The sequence below is a fragment of the Peromyscus maniculatus genome, chromosome 21, assembly GCF_049852395.1.
Source record: "Peromyscus maniculatus bairdii isolate BWxNUB_F1_BW_parent chromosome 21, HU_Pman_BW_mat_3.1, whole genome shotgun sequence".
NCBI lineage: Eukaryota > Metazoa > Chordata > Mammalia > Rodentia > Cricetidae > Peromyscus > Peromyscus maniculatus.
Window position 1 is genome coordinate 39,719,186 of NC_134872.1, and position 18,195 is coordinate 39,737,380.

Consider the following 18,195-nt stretch of genomic DNA (forward strand, 5'->3'; position numbering starts at 1 on the left):
GAAATAGTGTTTTTTTTTCCTTCTTAAAAATCATATAATGGTATTCTTCTTTCTTCTGTTGATCACAGCTAACTTGTGTATTTGTTGCTGTTGATCTCACACAGCTGCTTACTTGCCTATGCTCTTTTCCTCTCAGGCCTTCAGCAGTGTGCCCCATGGCGATACTTCCAGAGCTCTCTAGCAGATACTGGTACTGTAGGCCAGGAGTTCCATCCTGACCTTCACACAGGCTCCTTTGTGAAGGCGTCTGTACACTTACTATTGACAGAATGATTTGTATGCGTAGTTCTGAACAATTAGCTTATCACTGTAGCTCCCACCGTTGTCTTTAATTTAACTTGTCACTACACAGTCATTGCTACAGCTCTCTTTATGTGCAGTATTTGACTTCTATCTTCATATGTTCAAATGACTGTTGATAAAACTCTCAAGGCAGAAGTCACTGTGCAAGGTGAGTCTTTAATATCGGTCATTCTTTGTGTTGTTCTCTCTGCCCATCAGTCAGCTGCATTATAAATGTGACAAGGCAAAGAGGGGCTGTGGGTCAGCGGGTGGGGGCAGTGTGAGAGCACAGAGGCCAGTCGGTGTTGGTGACACCTGCTGTGACTTTTCTTTCCTCTTCTTGGCTGCTTCTGGCATATCCCCGGGTGAAAATGAGTTCCATAGGTCCAGTAGGAAGACTGTTGGAAGTTGGTCAGAATACTTGATGCTCTGTCTCTGCAGCAGAAGTCAGTTTGAGTTGTTCTTCTGGCCCTAGCCCTGCGACCCAGTCAGGTGAGAACATCTGTCCTCTTACCTGGCTGGTTTCTGCTTAAAACTCATTGTCTGCTGAACAGGTGAGGTCGAGGCTTGGCGGATAAATGGCTCTCATGTATTAGTTTGTCAGTTACTGGCCATGTATTTCCTTGGATGAAAATCCGTAATTGTGGGCTTTCCTTGACTCTAAAATGGGCATGACTGTGCTTCGTGCATTCTCAGGCACTCTGTATAGGTTGAGTAATGTTAGTTTCTGGTAGCTTTTTACATAGGAGACATTCTGCCTTTTATTCTGTCTTCTCTGTACTATTAAGTTTGGGCTGTATCTCCATTTACATCTCTTCACCCTTTTTACTCAGTAAAGCTGCATAAAGTTACTGTATCATTCATTAATACCCTCATTCTTCTTATTTAACAGTTCACAGCTTGAGTGGCGCCTAAGGACAGACCCCCAGCGAAGCAATAAACTCTGCTTTAAGGTGTTGTTTTATTTTAAGAGTGTCTTCTGGTTTTCATTCCATGCCCTTATATAATGTTCCAGAAGAAAAGCAAATTTCCTAGTGCATACCCCTGGAGGATGAGTCTCTTGCTTTGTACTTCTAGCTCTCAGCAGCACTTTCCTGGAAACAGTTGACTATTGGCCACAGCTGCACTAGTGTAGTAGTTGTTAGTCCTCAGGAGAAGGAATGAGCCACTGCCAGGACCTTGGATTGCAGAGGTAGACCTGGAGGCAGATGCCCAGGTCCCTGCACAGCTCCACCCCAGACAGGTTGTCTCGAAAGGTGACAGTAGAATTGAGAGCAGTGAATAACTTGCATTATATGATAACATCAGGTAGCCCAAGGACGGATGAAGGGAAAACACATGATGGATGCCAGCTGTATTGGAGAGTGTATGAGCTTGGGACTTTCACTTTCTTCTGTTCCTGAAGTAGCCTGAAGACTTAGCACATCAGCTTGTTTTCTGTGAGCAGATGTCTGTAGAGATATATGGAACAGTCTTCAGCAGATGGGTGTGGAGATAGACTCTGACTCACTGCAGAAGACGTGCACTTAGACCTTGGAATAGCAGCCTAGCAAAGAGGCGTGTCAGCCCAGAGATATGCATGGAAGGGAGCAGAGAAGGCTTGAAAGGGTCAGTAGTGAGGATTTGTAAAGGAAATGGTTTTGAAAACATGGAGGCATTTGAGTGTCTGACTTAAGAGAAGAGAGAGGTAACAGGCTAGCAGAAGTCTCCGAGGAAGGAGGTAGGTAGCTAGATAGCAGGGCAGCCTGGCCCAGAGCCTGGAAGAGACTGGTGATAAAACTGCGGCATTTATCTAAGCACACATACTCTGCCCCTCCTGTCTTCAAGGGGCTGGCTCTAAGACACAGTCCATGTTCTGGGTGACTTCTTGCTTGTATAGTTGAAGATAAAGGGGTTAACTTAGATACACCCAATAGTTACAAATTGTTCTTTAGTGAGTGAATTTATCAGCTAATTAACATATGTGTCACCATATCCTCTTTATTGTAATGAGAGGGATGTCCCTTAGAAAACTGGCTTGAGTGGAGACCTGGAGATGACATGTAGTCCCTGATAACAGTAGCCAGGAAGCTTGTTATGGTCAGTATCTGTCTGCACCATATGGGACAGGTGGAGGCTGTTGAGAGTCACCCTGCTTCCTGCCCTTTCCTCTAGGCCAGCGCTGCTTGGCAGTTTCTGAAGATTTCTATCTAAGCAGCTCTTCTCTAAGGGTGGAACTTACTCTCCGAGGCCTTATTGCAGGGAGAGAGGGGTCTGCTATGTTATCTGTGGTACACCTGGCCCATGGCAAGGGCTCTGTAATCCTGGCTTAACCAAAAGGGGAACTACACTTAGGGACTGGCTCATGTCCCTTTCATGTTCACTGCAGAAAGTCACCCTAGTGTCTTAAAGCCTTAATACTTAAAATGCCACCTGAATTTTTAATTAATTTTTTTACGTGTGTGTGTGTGTGTGTGTGTGTGTGTGTGTGTGTGTGTGTACATACACACAAGCTATGGCACATGTATGAAGGTCAGAGGACAGCTTGTGGGAGTTCTCTCTTTCCACTGAGTGAGTTCTCGGGCTGGAACTGGGGTAGTTAGGCTTAGCAGCAAGTTCCTTTGCAGATATTTCATCCCACTGGACCCCTAAATTTTTTTATTTTAATTTTATTAAACACGGACTCCGTGAGCCCCTATCTAGTAGTGACATCTCATTTTTTGTTTTGGTTTTGTTGTTGTTACTGTTTTTCAGGACAGGGTTTCTCTGTGTAGCTTTGGCTGTCCTAGAACTCACTCTGTAGACCAGTCTGGGCCTTGAACTCATAGTGATCTGCCTGCCTCTGCCTCCAGAGTTCTGGGATTAAACTGGGATTAAAGGCGTGTGTTACCACAGCCTGGCTTGTTTTGATTTTTTTTAAAAGATTTATTTATTTATTATATATACAGTGTAATGTCTGCATGTGTCCTTGCAGGCTGCAAGAGGGCACCAGATCTCATTACAAATGGTTGTGAGACACCATGTGATTGCTGGGAATTGAACTCAGGACCTCTGGAAGAACAGCCAGTGTTCCTTTTTATTTTATTTATTTATTTATTTATTTACTTACTTACTTACTTATTTATTTATTTATTTATTTTTGTCCGGAGCTGAGGACCGAACCCAGGGCCTTGCTCTACCACTGATCTAAATCCCCAACCTCCAGCCAGTGTTCTTAACCCTTGAACCATCTCTCCAGCCCTTGTTTTGATTTTTTTAAGACAGGGTCTCAGGTAGCTCAGACTGGCCTCTTAAGCCCCTAGGTAGTCAGAGATGACCTTGAACTCCCGATCCTCTTTGCCTCTACCTCCTAAGTGCTGGGATTGCAGGTGCGTCCCACCATACCTTATTTATTGGGTGCTGGCATGGACAGGAGGGCAACACTATACCAACTGAACTACGCTGAACCTAGGAATAGTCTTCTGTTTGATGGGGTGGACAGGCCTCTAGTTAGACACCTGACTTGCTGAGAGTTGCTATGATGGCCAGGTAGGGGAGGCAGGACTGTCTAAGTGTATTGGGAATGGTGGGAAAGGCACACCTCAGGAGGGAAACCTGTGCAGATACACTCAGTGTGATTCAGTTTGTGTGCTGCCGAGCAGGGTTGTTTCTTATAAACCAAATGTTTAGCTTTTAGTAAAGCTTTTGGGATCCCCAAGTAAGCAGATATCTCTTAAAGTGTCATTGCTCAGAATGAGTGACCCATTTGGGATCCTAGGCAGTAAGATACTGTATCCTTGTTATAATGCCTCTTTGTCTCAGCAGAGTCTTGAGTTTCTTCTGCTTTCTGCCTCCTACCTAAAAAGAAAATAAACAAGAAAAGATAACCAGCTGAAACAATGGTGTAAAGCATTGCTACCGGATGTAGGAGACAACGTGTTAGGATTAAAGAGAACGGCGTGGAGACCCCAGTACTCTAACCTTGGACAAGTCATGGATCCTCCATCTGTTTTCCCCGCAGACTAAATGGAAATAGACTTTAGTTTAAAGATTCATTCTCTACCCACCTTTACCCTCTTGAAAAGTTTCCTAATGCAAGTTTTAATTTGTGAATATACATTTTTACTATAAGTCATTTACTTATTTAAATATCTTCCATTTAATCTTACTACTTTCAAGTGTGCGTGCATGCCTGTGTCTGTGTCTGTGTCTGTGTCTGTGTCTGTGTGTCTCTGTGTGTCTCCATGGACCAGAAGAGAACGTTAGATTCCTGGAAGAATAGTTAGAAACAGTTGTGAGCTGCCCACATGAGTGCTGAGAACCAAACTTGGCTCTTCTGGAAGAGCAGCAAGCACTCTTAACTGCTGAATCATCTTACTACTTTTGTTTTTATGTTCTCTCTTTTTTGGGAGCGGGGGCTGGTCTGGTATTGAAATAAATGGAACCTTCTCTGATAATTGATTTCATGGTCACATATGAGTAGGTTTACCTACCATATTGTTTAATGATCATCACATGTGAGCATCTTTCACACATCAGTGTTTTTTGAATGTGCTGTTGGTCTTAGGGAGTAAGACATAGTCCTTAGCTTCCAAGAATTTCTTGTTAGAGTGACAATGAGAAAGAGATAATTACAGTGTAAGGTTAAAAGATACCTATCAAGGTGTGGGTATCATAGGAGGGATCTGAGTTGACTGTGTACGTAGAACACATTGATCAGCTTCTAATGGAGAGAGCAGTACTGGCAAGGGACTTAGGGCTGAATCACGATAATTCAATTCTACCTACAACAAAACACAGCTCCATAACTTGCATCTGATTCACCATCCTTGCCATTATCTCATAAGTATGCTTTGTGTTCATTGCTGTTGGAGACTGCGTCTCACTGTATAGGCCAGAGTGATCTGAAATTCACCATCCTCCTGCCTCAGTTTCCCTAATGCTGGGATTTCAGGTGTGTGCTACCATTTCCAACTATAAGTATGCCTTTTTGTTTGTTTTCAGCAGTGGGCTGACCTGTGAAAAGTCTGAGAAAACTTAGTCAGAGTAAGCATACATCTTTCTGCTATGATCACTTTACCCCTGTATAGGAGGAGGCAGGCTGCCTATCTCTTGTAGAGACTAAGCATACTTGGAAGATGGACTTGCCTATGACCTTGAGCAAGTGGTCTATCCTTCCTGGCTTAGCTACCTGATCTGCTTGATGGGTGTTAGAGGAGTACTCCCCTTCTGAGATGTGTGTGAGTACTGAATGAGAGCCTGTCTAGGGCTTGGCATGCAGTAGGAAGTACTGGACTAGCCCTTGTTGTTGTTACATATTCATAGCATGTTTCAGTATGGGGCAGTTATGCAATACCAGGCGAGCCACATTGCAGTTATTTTCAGCTGGACTAGACTAGTTCCTTGGTCTGAAGATATTTCATGTATTCAGTTCAGCAAACATTCGTTGAGGGCCAGTATGACAGACAGTGGGGTTGGTCATCAATGCCTCAGCAATGAAGAGATCCTTGACCTTGATGAGTTTGCGTATTTTATTTGTGCTGTCCTTTGTCTTCCCAAAGTACTTTTCAAGATCAGGACAAAGACTTCTATTGGAAAAATAGGAGAAATTCCAAAATATTGGGGGAGCTTGTTTGTTCTTTGTTTGTTTATATTTCATGTGCATTGGTGTTTTGCCTGCATGTATGTCTGTCTGAGGGTATTGGATTCCCTGGAACTAGAGTTACAGACAGTTGTGAGCTGCCCTGTAGGTGCTGAGAATAGAAAGAACCTGGATCCTCTGGAAGAGAAGCCAGAAATCTTAACCACTGAGCCATCTCTCCAGCGTCCCCCCCCCAAAGATGACATATAAAGAAATCTTAACCACTGAGCCATCTCTCCAGCGTCCCCCCCCCAAAGATGACATATAAAGAAATCTTAACCACTGAGCCATCTCTCCAGCTCTCTCCCCCTTAAAAGATGACATATAAGATAGATTAAGGGGGGATGGAGAGATGGCTCAGAGGTTAAGAGTGCTGTCTGCTCTTCCAGAGGTCCTGAGTTCAATTCCCAGCAACCACCTGGTGGCTCACAACCATCTGTAATGAGGTCTGGTGCCCTCTTCTGGTGTACGGCAAACTTGCAGAAAGAACACTGTTTACATAATAAATAAAATAAATCTTTAAAAAAAAAGATGATTAAGGTAAATTGTCACTTCTCAAACCTTATTATTACACCTCTAGAAAGACTCTGTCTGCGTTGGATTCGGGACCCCTTTATTATTTATTAATGCTGCAGTGAGAACAGCCAACTTGCTTTGTAAGGTTAACACGCTTAGTGGATGTGTCGTCAGCTTCATGAAGGTGACATTTTTTTATCTGTATCAGATCAATGATACTGGTAACTTTACATTGAAACTTTTTAATTTTCAGAGCAGGGTGTGGTAGTGTTGCCTGTGTTCCCAGTGTTCCAGAGATTGAAGCAGGAGGATGTATGTTCCTTTGCTACACACTACACAGTGAAGTTTATTTTTCCTTCTATACAGGGTCTTGCAGAAGTAGCTGGACTGACCTTGAGTTCATTATCCTTGACCTTTCAGGTGTTGGGATCGCAGGTGTGGGCCTACATGAGCAGTCTTTTTTTTAAATGCATGTATGTATGCATGTATGGGGTTTGTGCACATGCCAGTGTAGGTGTTCCTGGAAGCCAGGTGAGGTGCTAGAGCCTCTGGGGCTGGAGTTACAGGCTGATGTGGGTGTTGGGAACTGATCAGGTCTTCCGCAAGAGCTCTTATTGCCAAGCTGTCTCCAACCCCTGTTCATGGTCTGAGTCTTCCTTGATTGGCTTTTCTTCTCGGGTCCTGCTCATTGTCCTGCACTGTCATTCTCTCTGTACTCGGTAAGGTTTTAAGATCTGGCTGAGAACCACACTAAGATCCTCATCTAAATTCAGAATTACACTTAGGTCATTTATTCAGGGACAGAAAAAAGAAAGAAAGTATGGCAGCTTTTTAGGTTAGCCTAGGAGTAAGCTAGTTTATATTCACTGGAGAATTTCTTCAGATTTTTTAGAAGCAGTTCTTAAACAATCTGTGCTGTTGGTAAGATTAACTGAATTATGCCAGTCTTTTTTTAAGACAATCTCACTGTCTTAGTTGACTTTGAACTCACTGTGTAGACCAGGATGACCTCACACTCACAGAGATCTTACTGCTTCTGCCTCCCAAGTGCTGGGATTAAAGGTGTACACCACCACACCTGCCTTAAATTGTGCTAATCTTGTCAGGGCCATCAAGATTCTTCATTCCTGGTGTCCACTAAGTGCTTAGCAGAGGGTTCCATGAATGTCCTTCCCTGACAGTAGGTACTTGTATGTTGTGGCTCTCTTGTCCCAGAGTCCTCATGCTGTAGTTCGCATAGTTTGTAGATGGGAAACCAGTTCTGACCAAGAGTCAGTGTTTTTCCCAGCTTTCTTTGAAGTAGCTAATAGTAGAATTTAAATTTACTATCAGTTAAGCACCTCAACCCAAAATTCGGAAATTCATAATGCTTCAAAGTTTCAGTCTTTTTGAGGGTTGATATGTTGCCTGCCACAAGTGGAAAATTCTGTACTTGACTTCATCTGTGACGTCCCAGGCAAACTAGAAGTACATGGCTGGGGTGTGGCTCAGGTAGAACTTGGCTGACTTATGTATGAGAACTTGGATTTGCTCCCCAGCACTGTAACCACCCTCACCAAATGTAAGCACACTCATAACAGTCTCTGAAATTTCTTTTAGGCCATGTGTGTTGGTATATGTAAACCACAAATGGGTTTTTGTCTAGACTTGGGTCTCATCCCTAAAAGCATTCCAGAATCTGAAAATCTGAAATCTAAAACATTCCTGTATCTAAATGTTTCCAGAATGGGACGCTCAACCTGGTGTTTTGATTGGTAGTTTATTCCTATTTTAGGGGTTTCTACCCTTCTCTCTGGTAGATGAAGCTAGTGCACACAGATTACCCAGAAGCACTCGGTAGCATAGAAAGAATTTAGCAGATGCTGCTGGACACTGTGGTTTTCCCTTTAATGTCTCCAGTTTTGAAGATGAATATAAGGAAAACAGTTTGCAGTGAAGGACGTGGTCCTAATTCGTATTTAAAAACTTGATAGACTAAAAATAGATCTGTTCTTAGCTACATGGAATTTTTGTTTCCTTCTGTAACATTTATTTGACTATTTTAAGGAAATTATGGAAAATACTGACTTCCTTCCTAATGGTATTCCCCCGAGACTTGTAACATCGCAACTGAGTTTACTCCAAATGAGTGGTATGTGACTTGGGGACTAGCTGCAGTGTAGGAAGTGACGTGAGCAAAAACTGCAAGGGAGTAGAGGTCAGAGAGCAGCAGCCTTGAGTAAACTCAGCACAGAGGAGAATGCCATAGTGATCTCCACAACGCTCTTCTGACTGAGAAAATAAGAGAGGCCTTTGACTGGCAGCTGGGGTGATGGGGCTCTGTAGTAGAGGTGTGGGGATGCTGCCATCCTACAGTGAAACATCCAGGAGTGGACGTTGGCTTGGCAAGACTATCAGAACATTCCTGTACCCAGGCTACTTTTCGTGAGCCTATGGAGAAATGGATTTGGGGAAACATTCTAATTTGTTTTTGTTTCTGTTTTTTTCAAGACAGGGTTTCTCTATGTAGCTTTGGATCCTGTCCTGGAACTCACTTTGTAGACCAGGCTGGCCTCAAACTCACTAATCTGCTTGACTCTGTCTCCCGAGTGCTGGGATTAAAGGTGTGCGCCACCACCGCCCGGCAATATTTTGAACTTTTAAGGGAAATGTATCATATGCACTCGCATAGAGCTAGAGTTTGTAAGAATGTGTGACATAATGTTAACTTTACCTGATAGTCATTTGTTCTCTTTACAGTGTGGTCTCATCTGGTCTTAAACTTTTAACTGCCTCAGTCTCAGGTTCTGGAATCAGAGGCATGTACCACCTCTCTTAGTTTGTTTTCTAATTCTAAACTAATGTTCTAGTAATTATAGTTTCTTTGTGTTTTCCTTCCTTCCTTCCTCTTTTCTTCTTCCTGTTTTGTGTGTGTGTGTGTGTGTGTGTGTGTGTGTGTGTGTGTGTGTGTAACTGAACCCTGGCTTTTGTACATTCGACACATGTTCTACTGCCAAGCTATACCTAGAGCCCCTCAAAAATTTAAAGCAGTCTAGTTACTGGGATTTTAGGGAAGTAAAGCTCTTGAAATAGAGCACATAACAGATACAAACAGACAAAAACAAGGGGACGGCTATGTCTGTCTAGAGAGTAGGAAGGCTGTGGTAGGGGATTGAGAGCTGTCTCCCACAGGACCTTAACAAGTCATTTTATGCATGAGGCCCTAGAGGGGAAAAACCCAGTATGGTGACGACATTTTATAGATTGCATCCCTCTCTTCCTTCCTCCCTCCTCTTTTTATTTGCTTCATAGGTGTAATTAATATGCGATAAGATTCACCAGTTTCAAGCATTCTTGGGTTACCTTCACAAACATGCAGCCGTGAAGCATCGTTTTAGACAAAGTCTCCTCATCTTGAAAGTTCCCTGGGCTTCTTCATAGCCAGTGTCTTCACCTCAGTGGTCAGGCTGCTGCTCGTCCCTTGTCTGTCACTGAACTTGTTGCCCTGTCTAGACTTCCAGATTCACAGGATCATTTAGTATGGCATCTGTGAGGTTTGACTTGGTTCACACAGCATAAGCTTTTGAAACATTTGTGCTACGTGGAAGGGTTTCCTCGGTTTATTACTGAGTAGATAAGGCACCCACTGTATGATAGTTCATGTTTATTCACCTGCTAATGAACTTTGGTTTGGTTGCGTTTCTCTCCCACTTTTGAGCTGTTATATTTAAAATTTTTTATGAATGTTTAAAAATCTATTTTTTAAAGTATTTTCCTTTCTTGTAAGCACCTAAAAATAGATTGATGTGTTGTCTGATAATTGTAATAAACTGTCAAGTCATCCTCAGCAGTGTGAGAGTTACAGCTACTTTGTGCAGGACGTCTCTGTCCACATTTGGTGCTAGTCATTTAGTAAGGTATGTCCTTGCATTTGTGAATGGCTGATGGGGCACCTCTCCATGCGCACTTTGGCAATTTATGGAATTCCTTTTGTTTTCAGTCAAGTCTTCTCAATTTTTATTGAGTTGTCTTATTACTTTTTGAAAGTTCTTTATATCATGGATGTGAATCTTTCATTAGATATATAGTTTACACTTTTTCTAGTATATGGTTAGTGTTTTCATTTTTTTCTTTACTTAAAATTGGAGCTGGGTAGTGGTGGTGCAAACCTTTAATTGAGCATTTGGGAGGCAGAAGCAGGAGGTGAGACCAGCCTGGTCTACAGAGTGAGCGAGTTCCAGAACAACCAGGGCTACACTGAGAAACCTCACCCCCAAGATAGATAGATAGATGGATGGATGGATGGATGGATGGATGGATAGATAGATAAGTAAATAGAAGCCCCACTGCCAAAATAAATGAATGAATGAGTGAATGAATGAATGAAGCTGGGAGGTGGGGCTAGAGAGATGGCTCAGTGGTTAATAGTACTAGCTGCTTTTCCAGAGGACCTGGGTTCGAATCTCAGCACCCATGTGGCACCTTACAACTGATAACTCCAGTTCTGGAGGATCTAATGCCCTCTTCTGGCTTCTGCAGGCAACAGACACTCACATGATACACAAACATACATGTGAACAGAATATCCATACACATAAAAAATTAATTTTTGGTTGGCTGTTTTTTGAGATAAAGTGTCACTCTGGGCCTCACACACTCAATCCTTTTGTCCCTGTGACTACAGTCTTATACCACATGCCTTGCCATAAACAATCCCTTTGGAGAATCAATGTTTTAAATTTTTTGTTTTGTTTTGTTTTGTTTTTCGAGACAGGGTTTCTCTGTGTAGCTTTGTGCCTTTCCTGGATCTCGCTCTGTAGACCAGGCTGGCCTCAAACTCACAAAGATCCGCCTGCCTCTGCCTCCTGAGTACTGGGATTAAAGGCGTGCACCACCACCGCCAGGCTAAATGTTTTAAATTTTAATAAAGTTCAAAATTTCCTTTTTGATTCTGTACTTTTTGTGTCTTATAAGTCTCTCCCCTCTCCCACCCCTCCCACCCCACACCTCCCCCCCCCCCCCCCACCAGCTACAAGGTTACAAAGATTTACAAGGTTTTGTGTGCTTTCTAGTTTAGGCTAGGAGTTGATTACTATTATTGAGCTCTGAAATGTATTCTGAACTAATTCCAGTGTTCAGTAGACGTCAGTATTCATTATTTATTTGCATGGCTGTTCTAACACAATTAATGGAGACTTTCACCCATCAAATTACTATGGCACCCTTTTTGAAAATATATAAACCATGTATGTACATGTCAGTGTTTTAGATCTCAGCTCTATTCTTTTTGGGATGGAGGTGAAACATATTGTATGCAAGTATTCTACTGTTTTGTTTGTTTGTTTGTTTTTGTTTTTCGAGACAGGGTTTCTCTGTGTCGCTTTGGAGGCTGTCCTGGAACTCACTCTGTAGACCAGGCTGGCCTTGAACTCACAGAGATCCGCCTGCCTCTGCCTCCCGAGTGCTGGGAAAAAAAGGCATGCGCTACCACTGCCCAGCGTATTCTACTATTGAGCTACATCCTCAGCCCCTTTCAGTTTAGTTTTGTTGATTAGTAAATTTATTATTTGATTATTGTAGCTTTTTTCTTTTCTTTTTTGTTTTGTTTATTGAGACAGGATCCTGTATCTCCAAAGGTGGTCTTGAATTGTTGATCCTCCTGCCTCAGCTTCCTGAGAGCTGGCTAGGATTGCAGGCGTGAACCATTCTGCCTGGCTGCAGCCTCTTTTCTAATTTCTCTGAATGTCCCTGAATTTTAAACCTATGAAATTTAAGTTTATAATTGACTCATACATCAGTGAGATCATAAAATAATCTTGCCCCGCCCTATCATTTGAGTTAGTTGGTGTTTTCTGTTTATAGCTAGTGCTCAACATCAAAATTGGTGTCTCCAAGCTTTTAAAAGCAAACCAGGGCAGGTCAGTTAGGATTTGTGCCTGGCTAGTCGAGGGAGAGAATACAATGATGCTTTTTATACTCACGAAATCAAAAGTAAAAGGTGATGAAATTTATAGTAATACCAAAACTTATTTTTCAAAGAAACATTAAGTACTTGGGCATAATAGAATTTTTGGTTTGGGGTTTTAGATTTTATTTGAAACTACTAGTTTGGAATCTACCAAACTTGGCATTTTACTTTTTTTCTCTTTGTAAAATCTCTCACATTTGAGCATCCAGTTTTATTTTAAGATTCTGTTGAACAATTCTTCTAACTTAAAATTTATCAGAGATAAGCTATTGAAAGACTTGACAGTGAATAAAATTATTGGGCCACGTATTTAACAAATATGTTTAATAGTATTAAAAGTTTATACTATGTACTAAAGAAATTAAAACATTCTTTTAATCTCTTTCTATTGTAGCACATTCTCAGTTTAATATTGAACCTACATGGTTAACCTAAACGAGGCCTATGTTTTTCTAATTGCTTGCTTAGATCATTAATTTCACTTAAAGCAGTTTTTATGTTTTAAATGTCTGGTTGTGCTCAAATACAAGTCTTTAATGTTGGTAGAATTTTGTTGGCTTATTCTATTCTCTGCTTCTGTTCTTCAGGGCTTTCTTTTGAACTTTAAAGAGTACAAGTCTGGTAACTTTTAAACACGTGATTAGTGAGTTCTGAAGGAAGTGAATGTACTTACTGGTTATATAGTTTCGTTTGTTCCCATCTTGCTAATTTGGGCCACGAGCACATTTGCACATCAAAATTAAGCTTCACCTCCTTGGCTATTAAAACTAAATTTTTAGTTTTTGATTGTAGGTTGATTGCTGAGCAGTTTTTATTCCATGCTGGTAAGAAACTTACCGGAATCTTGAGTACATAAAAAGGAATATATACATATAGTGATACATAAAATAAATACTCTACTGTACCAGTCAACAGACCCATGCCTCATTCTGCCTCTAAATTCAACTTGTAGTTGATTTGTGAGGTGCCCTTGTTCTTAAACAAAAAAAATCAAAACAATATCACAAAGGGAAATAGCTCCAAAATAGACCTCACTCTGATACTTTTTACTGCAGTGCAGTAGTGTTGGGAAATGAAGAGACAGGAAGATGGTCGATACTAGACAGCTGGTTGAGGATGCGGAACTCCAGTCTTCTTCTAAAAGGGAGAGGAAAGGGCCAGTTTGTGAAATACAGTACTACTACTCTTAAGTTTGACTAACGTTTTGTTTGTTTGTTTCTTTACTTATTTAGTTTTTTGAGACAGAATTTCTGTGTGTGTGTGTCCTCTGGCAGTCCTGGAACCAGCCCAGGCTGGTCTGGAACTCACAGAGATCCGCCTGCCTCTGCCTCCAAAGTACTGGGTTTAAAGGCGTGCGCCACCACACCCAGCTTTGCCTAACATGTTAATGGAAGCATAATGCACATTTGGTGTACATTTTAAATATATGACTTTTGAATTTTATATTTGAAAATATTTATAAAACCGCTTAAGTAAAATTTTATTTTTTAAGATTTATTTATTTTTATGTGGATAGATGTTTTATTTATGGATGTTTTGCTTGCATGTATGTCTTTGTTACACATGCATGCAGAGCCTGCAGAGGCCAGAAGAAGGTGTCTGATCCCCCTGGAACTGGAGTTATAATTGTGTGTCACCATGTGGTTGCTGGGATTATGAACCTAGGTCCTCTGAAAAGGCATCTAGGGCTCTTAACCACTGAGCCATCTTCAGCCTCCCAAATAAAAATTTATAGACTATCCAGCTTTGCCATAATTTTTTTTTTTTTTGGTTGGTTTTTCGAGACAGGGTTTCTCTGTGTAGCTTTGTGCCTTTCCTGGAACTCACTTGGTAGCCCAGGCTGGCCTCGAACTCACAGAGATCCACCTGCCTCTGCCTCCCAAGTGCTGGGATTAAAGGCGTGCGCCACCACCGCCCGGCTGTTTTGCCATAATTTTTCATTGGGAAATACTTTAGTCCATTTACCACTTTTATCAGTGGTTTAAGTGTTGACTTGGGAAGTATGTGCACACACACACACACACACACATTTTTTTTCCCTTTTGAGTTCTCATGCTGTAAGTTTGAATATTTCACAAAGAAGATACTGCTTAACTTAGTGGCTGTGGTGGATGCTGTCATTATCAAATAGACATAGTTATGTACTTCTGAAGTGGGAAGTACTATTGCATAACACCAGCCAAAGAAATCCTGTGGAGAATGTGGGAAGGAATATCAACTTTATAAAAATAGATATATCAAAATACAATTAACGAGTAACAAATGAGGGACATTTAAAGTGTGTAGTTTTGAGCTGGCACATGTAAATACCCCTGAAAACTACTGCCACATGTGGTTAAGGAAATAAGCATTCTCCCCAGTTTCTTTGTGATCTTTTAGCAACAAGTTTTGGTCTTCTCTCATTCTAGGTTACTTAGTATATTCTAAATTTTTAAATTAACATAGTAATTATTTTGTGATTCATCTGTCAAATTGTTTTCATCACTGGTTCTCTTACTGCTACACAGTATCCTGATGTGGGATAGTTATCACACAGTTGTCAGCCTGTGAAGAGCCCATGGGCTGAAACTGTTTCCTGTAAAGAAGTCACTCTTGTAGAGATCCCTAGTCATGGCATGTCAGCGAATAGACGTACACTTAAGCTTTTCAAAAGCTACAACTTGTTTTCCAGAGTGGCTACACTGTTGGCATTTATTTACACATTTACCCCTCAGGCAGGTGTTAAAGTGCCCACACCTAGCCTGGCAGGTTTGTAAACTCAGCCATCCTACCGTGTATGCAGTTTGTCTTGCCTTGTTTGACTAGTGTGTGTAGTTCCTCTAGTGCCTAGGGATCTTTGGTGTCTGTTTTTGAGACAAAGTCTCATGTAGTCCAACTCTGGACAGTCCTGCCTGCGCCCCAAGTAGGTACTGGGATGACCGGTGCTGCCCCTCCCAGCCTGGCCAGCAAGACACGAGCGTCTTTTCCTGTGGTTATTCCTGTGTGCCGTTCATGCTGTCTTTACCTAAATACTGTTCAAATCTTCTCTGCATCTTAAAGTTGAGTTTTCTTAGTTGAAAGCTTTATTTATTTATTTTAAATCTTAGTTCTTGGTCAAATGAATGTTTTTCAAATAGTTTCTAGTCTGTGGTTTAGATTTTTACTATAGTTTTTAGAAGAGTAAAGTTTTTTTTTAATTTAATCATATTTGACTTTTTATTTCAGTTTATGGTTGTGCATGCATGTGTGCATGCATTAAAACTTCAAAACTCAGAGTCACTAACATTTTCTTCTATGTTGATTTCTAGTTTTAGAATTTTAGCTCATTAAGTTTTAGTGTTCAAGTTGATGTTTATAAATGTTAAATCCTGTGAATTTTCTTGTCTATATGCAATCCATTTTTATCGTTATGGTTTATTGAAAAGATTCTTTCCCCCTATTGAATTGCCACAACATCTTTGTCAAAAATCCTTTGACGGTGTGAGATGGGGTATCTGTGTTCTGAAGTCTGTGATTTTGTCTTTGTCAGTGTGACAGCTGTCAGAATGACTGGCTTTAAGTAGCAAGGGCAGACAGTCAAGACATCCACCCTTTTGGTCTTTATTCCAAATTCTTTTTACTGCTTTTTTAAGTCCTTTGCTTTCCCACATGATAGTATCCTCTTTTAAATGTTTGCCCCAAAAAAGCTTGTTAAGATTTTGAACATTTTTAAAAATTCTATTAATTATGGGGGTTGGGGATTTAGCTCAGTGGTAGAGTGCTTGCCTAGCAAGCACAAGGCCCTGGGTTCGGTCCTCAGCCCTGAAAAAAAAAATTATTTATTATGTATGTGTATGTATAGCGGAGGAATGCCTGTGGTTGGTATGTGGAGGTCAGAAGAAACTTTGTGGACAGGTCATCAGGCCTGCACCAGGCACCCTTAACTACTGAGCATCTCATTGGCCTTTTAAACATCTTAAGTCAGTACTGCATTTCTAGGTAAACACTTGATCATGATGTGCTTACATGTTGATGGATTGTTTTTGCTGGTATTTTGATGAAAAGTTTTGCATATATGATTGCACAGATATGGTAATGGTCTCTGTTTTTCTTAATGTCTTTGTTTAGAGATCACTGATTCATAAAATGAGGATTTTATTTTCTTCTATTTTCTAATAGAGTTAATGTAGTTTTTTGGTTTTGTTTGTTTTGCCTTAAATATTTGGGAGAGGGGCTGGAGAGACAAGGTTAACACTTAAGAGTACTTGCTGCTCTTGCAGAGGACCATGGTTTTTTCCCAGCACCCCCATGGTGGCTCATAAGCATCTGTAACTCCAGTTCCAGGGGATCTGATGCCCTCTTCTGATCTCCAAGGGCACCAGACATGTACATAGTACACACACACACACACACACACACACACACACACACACACACACACTACTTAAACGCATAAAATAAGAAATTTAAATCTTTAAAAAAAAAAAACGTTATTTGGGAAAACTCATCATGAGTCAATGTCGACCTGGAGGTGTTTTGTTTGTTTTGTTTTGTTTTTGTGAGAAGGCTTTTAACTACAAAATAAATGTCTTTGGTATATATGGGGCTATTCAAATTAACCTCAGTGCCTTTGGCATTTTGAGTCTTTTGAGGAATTTGTCTGTATTCAAATCTGAGTTGCTGACTGTATTAACAGAATCATTACCATTGTTGACTCAACAGCCTTGTCGTGATTGTGGAAAGTATAGTTGATCCTGGCTTTCCTTTCTTAGGTTTATAATATACATCGTCTCTTTTTTCACGATCTAGTCTACTAGAAGTTTTGTCCGTTTTACCACTCTTTTTCAAACAAACAAACCATTTGTAATATTTGCTTTTTCCGTTTTCTGCTGTTCTGTTGATTTTCTTTTGTGGTACTGAACAGAGTCTCAGTTACGTTGGGCACATGCTGTACAACTGACCAGTACCTCAGCCCAATTTTTTTATTTTTTATTTCTTCTACTTCGAGTGTAAGCTATTCTTCATTTCTAGTTCTTCAGTCTTTTTTGGAGGAGGTGTTGTGGGGGAAAATTATGCAAGATATAAATAATTGCTTACATTTAGAATGTAATTTTATACATTATATAGTGTTTATTTATGCAGCACAGATATTATAGCTATGGGACACATGCCATACTATTTATTATTAGATATTATATAACACACAATAAAAATCCCTCTTTAAAGGCTGAATTGACACAAGTGGAACATTTAACTGATACTTTTTGGGTTTTGTTTACTGAGACAGGGTCTCTTTATGCAGTCTTGGCTGTCCTGGAGCTCACTATGTAGTTCAGGCTGACCTCAAACTCACAGAGATCCTCCTGCCTCTGCCTCTCCAAGTGCTGGGATTAAAGGTGTGTGCCATCATGCCCAGCTTTAACTGACATTTTTTAGGCAACTGTAACAAACTGTTACAGATATGTCAAAAGCTTATTATTTTCATCACAGTTAATTTGTGGTAACAATAAGGACACCAGTCACATTTGTAACCAGCATTGGTTACAAGTATCCCACTGGGCATACTTAAATGAATCTATTGCACGTTGATATGTCTTATAAAAATACATCTCCTATCTAATGTTAGATTTTTTTTAACGTTTACATAAGTGCCTTTTCTCTTTTTTTCTTCCCCTTCCATCTCCTACACCCCCTTTCTATAGCACAGGCTGACCTTGAATTTGTAATTCTTCTCAGCCTCCATAGTTGGGAATTTCAGGTGTATACTATCACACCTGGTATAACCTTATTTGGAATAATTTCAAACTTAAAAAAAAATCTGTACAAGTCAAAATGAAGTGTGGGGAAGAACATGCTTTCCAAGTAGATTGACCTATTGTTGACAGTTTACCAC

The 18,195-nt window shown here is 40.7% G+C and overlaps 1 protein-coding gene across 2 annotated transcripts in view; it reads left to right on the forward strand.

Annotated features, from left to right (window-relative positions):
* Tmem131 (transmembrane protein 131) overlaps positions 1-18,195 on the forward strand; it is a 161,858-nt gene that overhangs the window by 18,685 nt on the left and 124,978 nt on the right. The window contains exon 1 of one of the 2 annotated variants that reach the window (XM_042266420.2): positions 7,849-7,958. The exons of the other annotated variant lie outside the window; for it this stretch is intronic. Coding sequence (XP_042122354.2) covers positions 7,907-7,958 — 52 coding nt within the window. The 5' untranslated portion in view covers positions 7,849-7,906. Of the gene's footprint in view, positions 1-7,848; positions 7,959-18,195 lie in introns of those variants that run through there. 2 annotated transcript variants of the gene reach the window in all.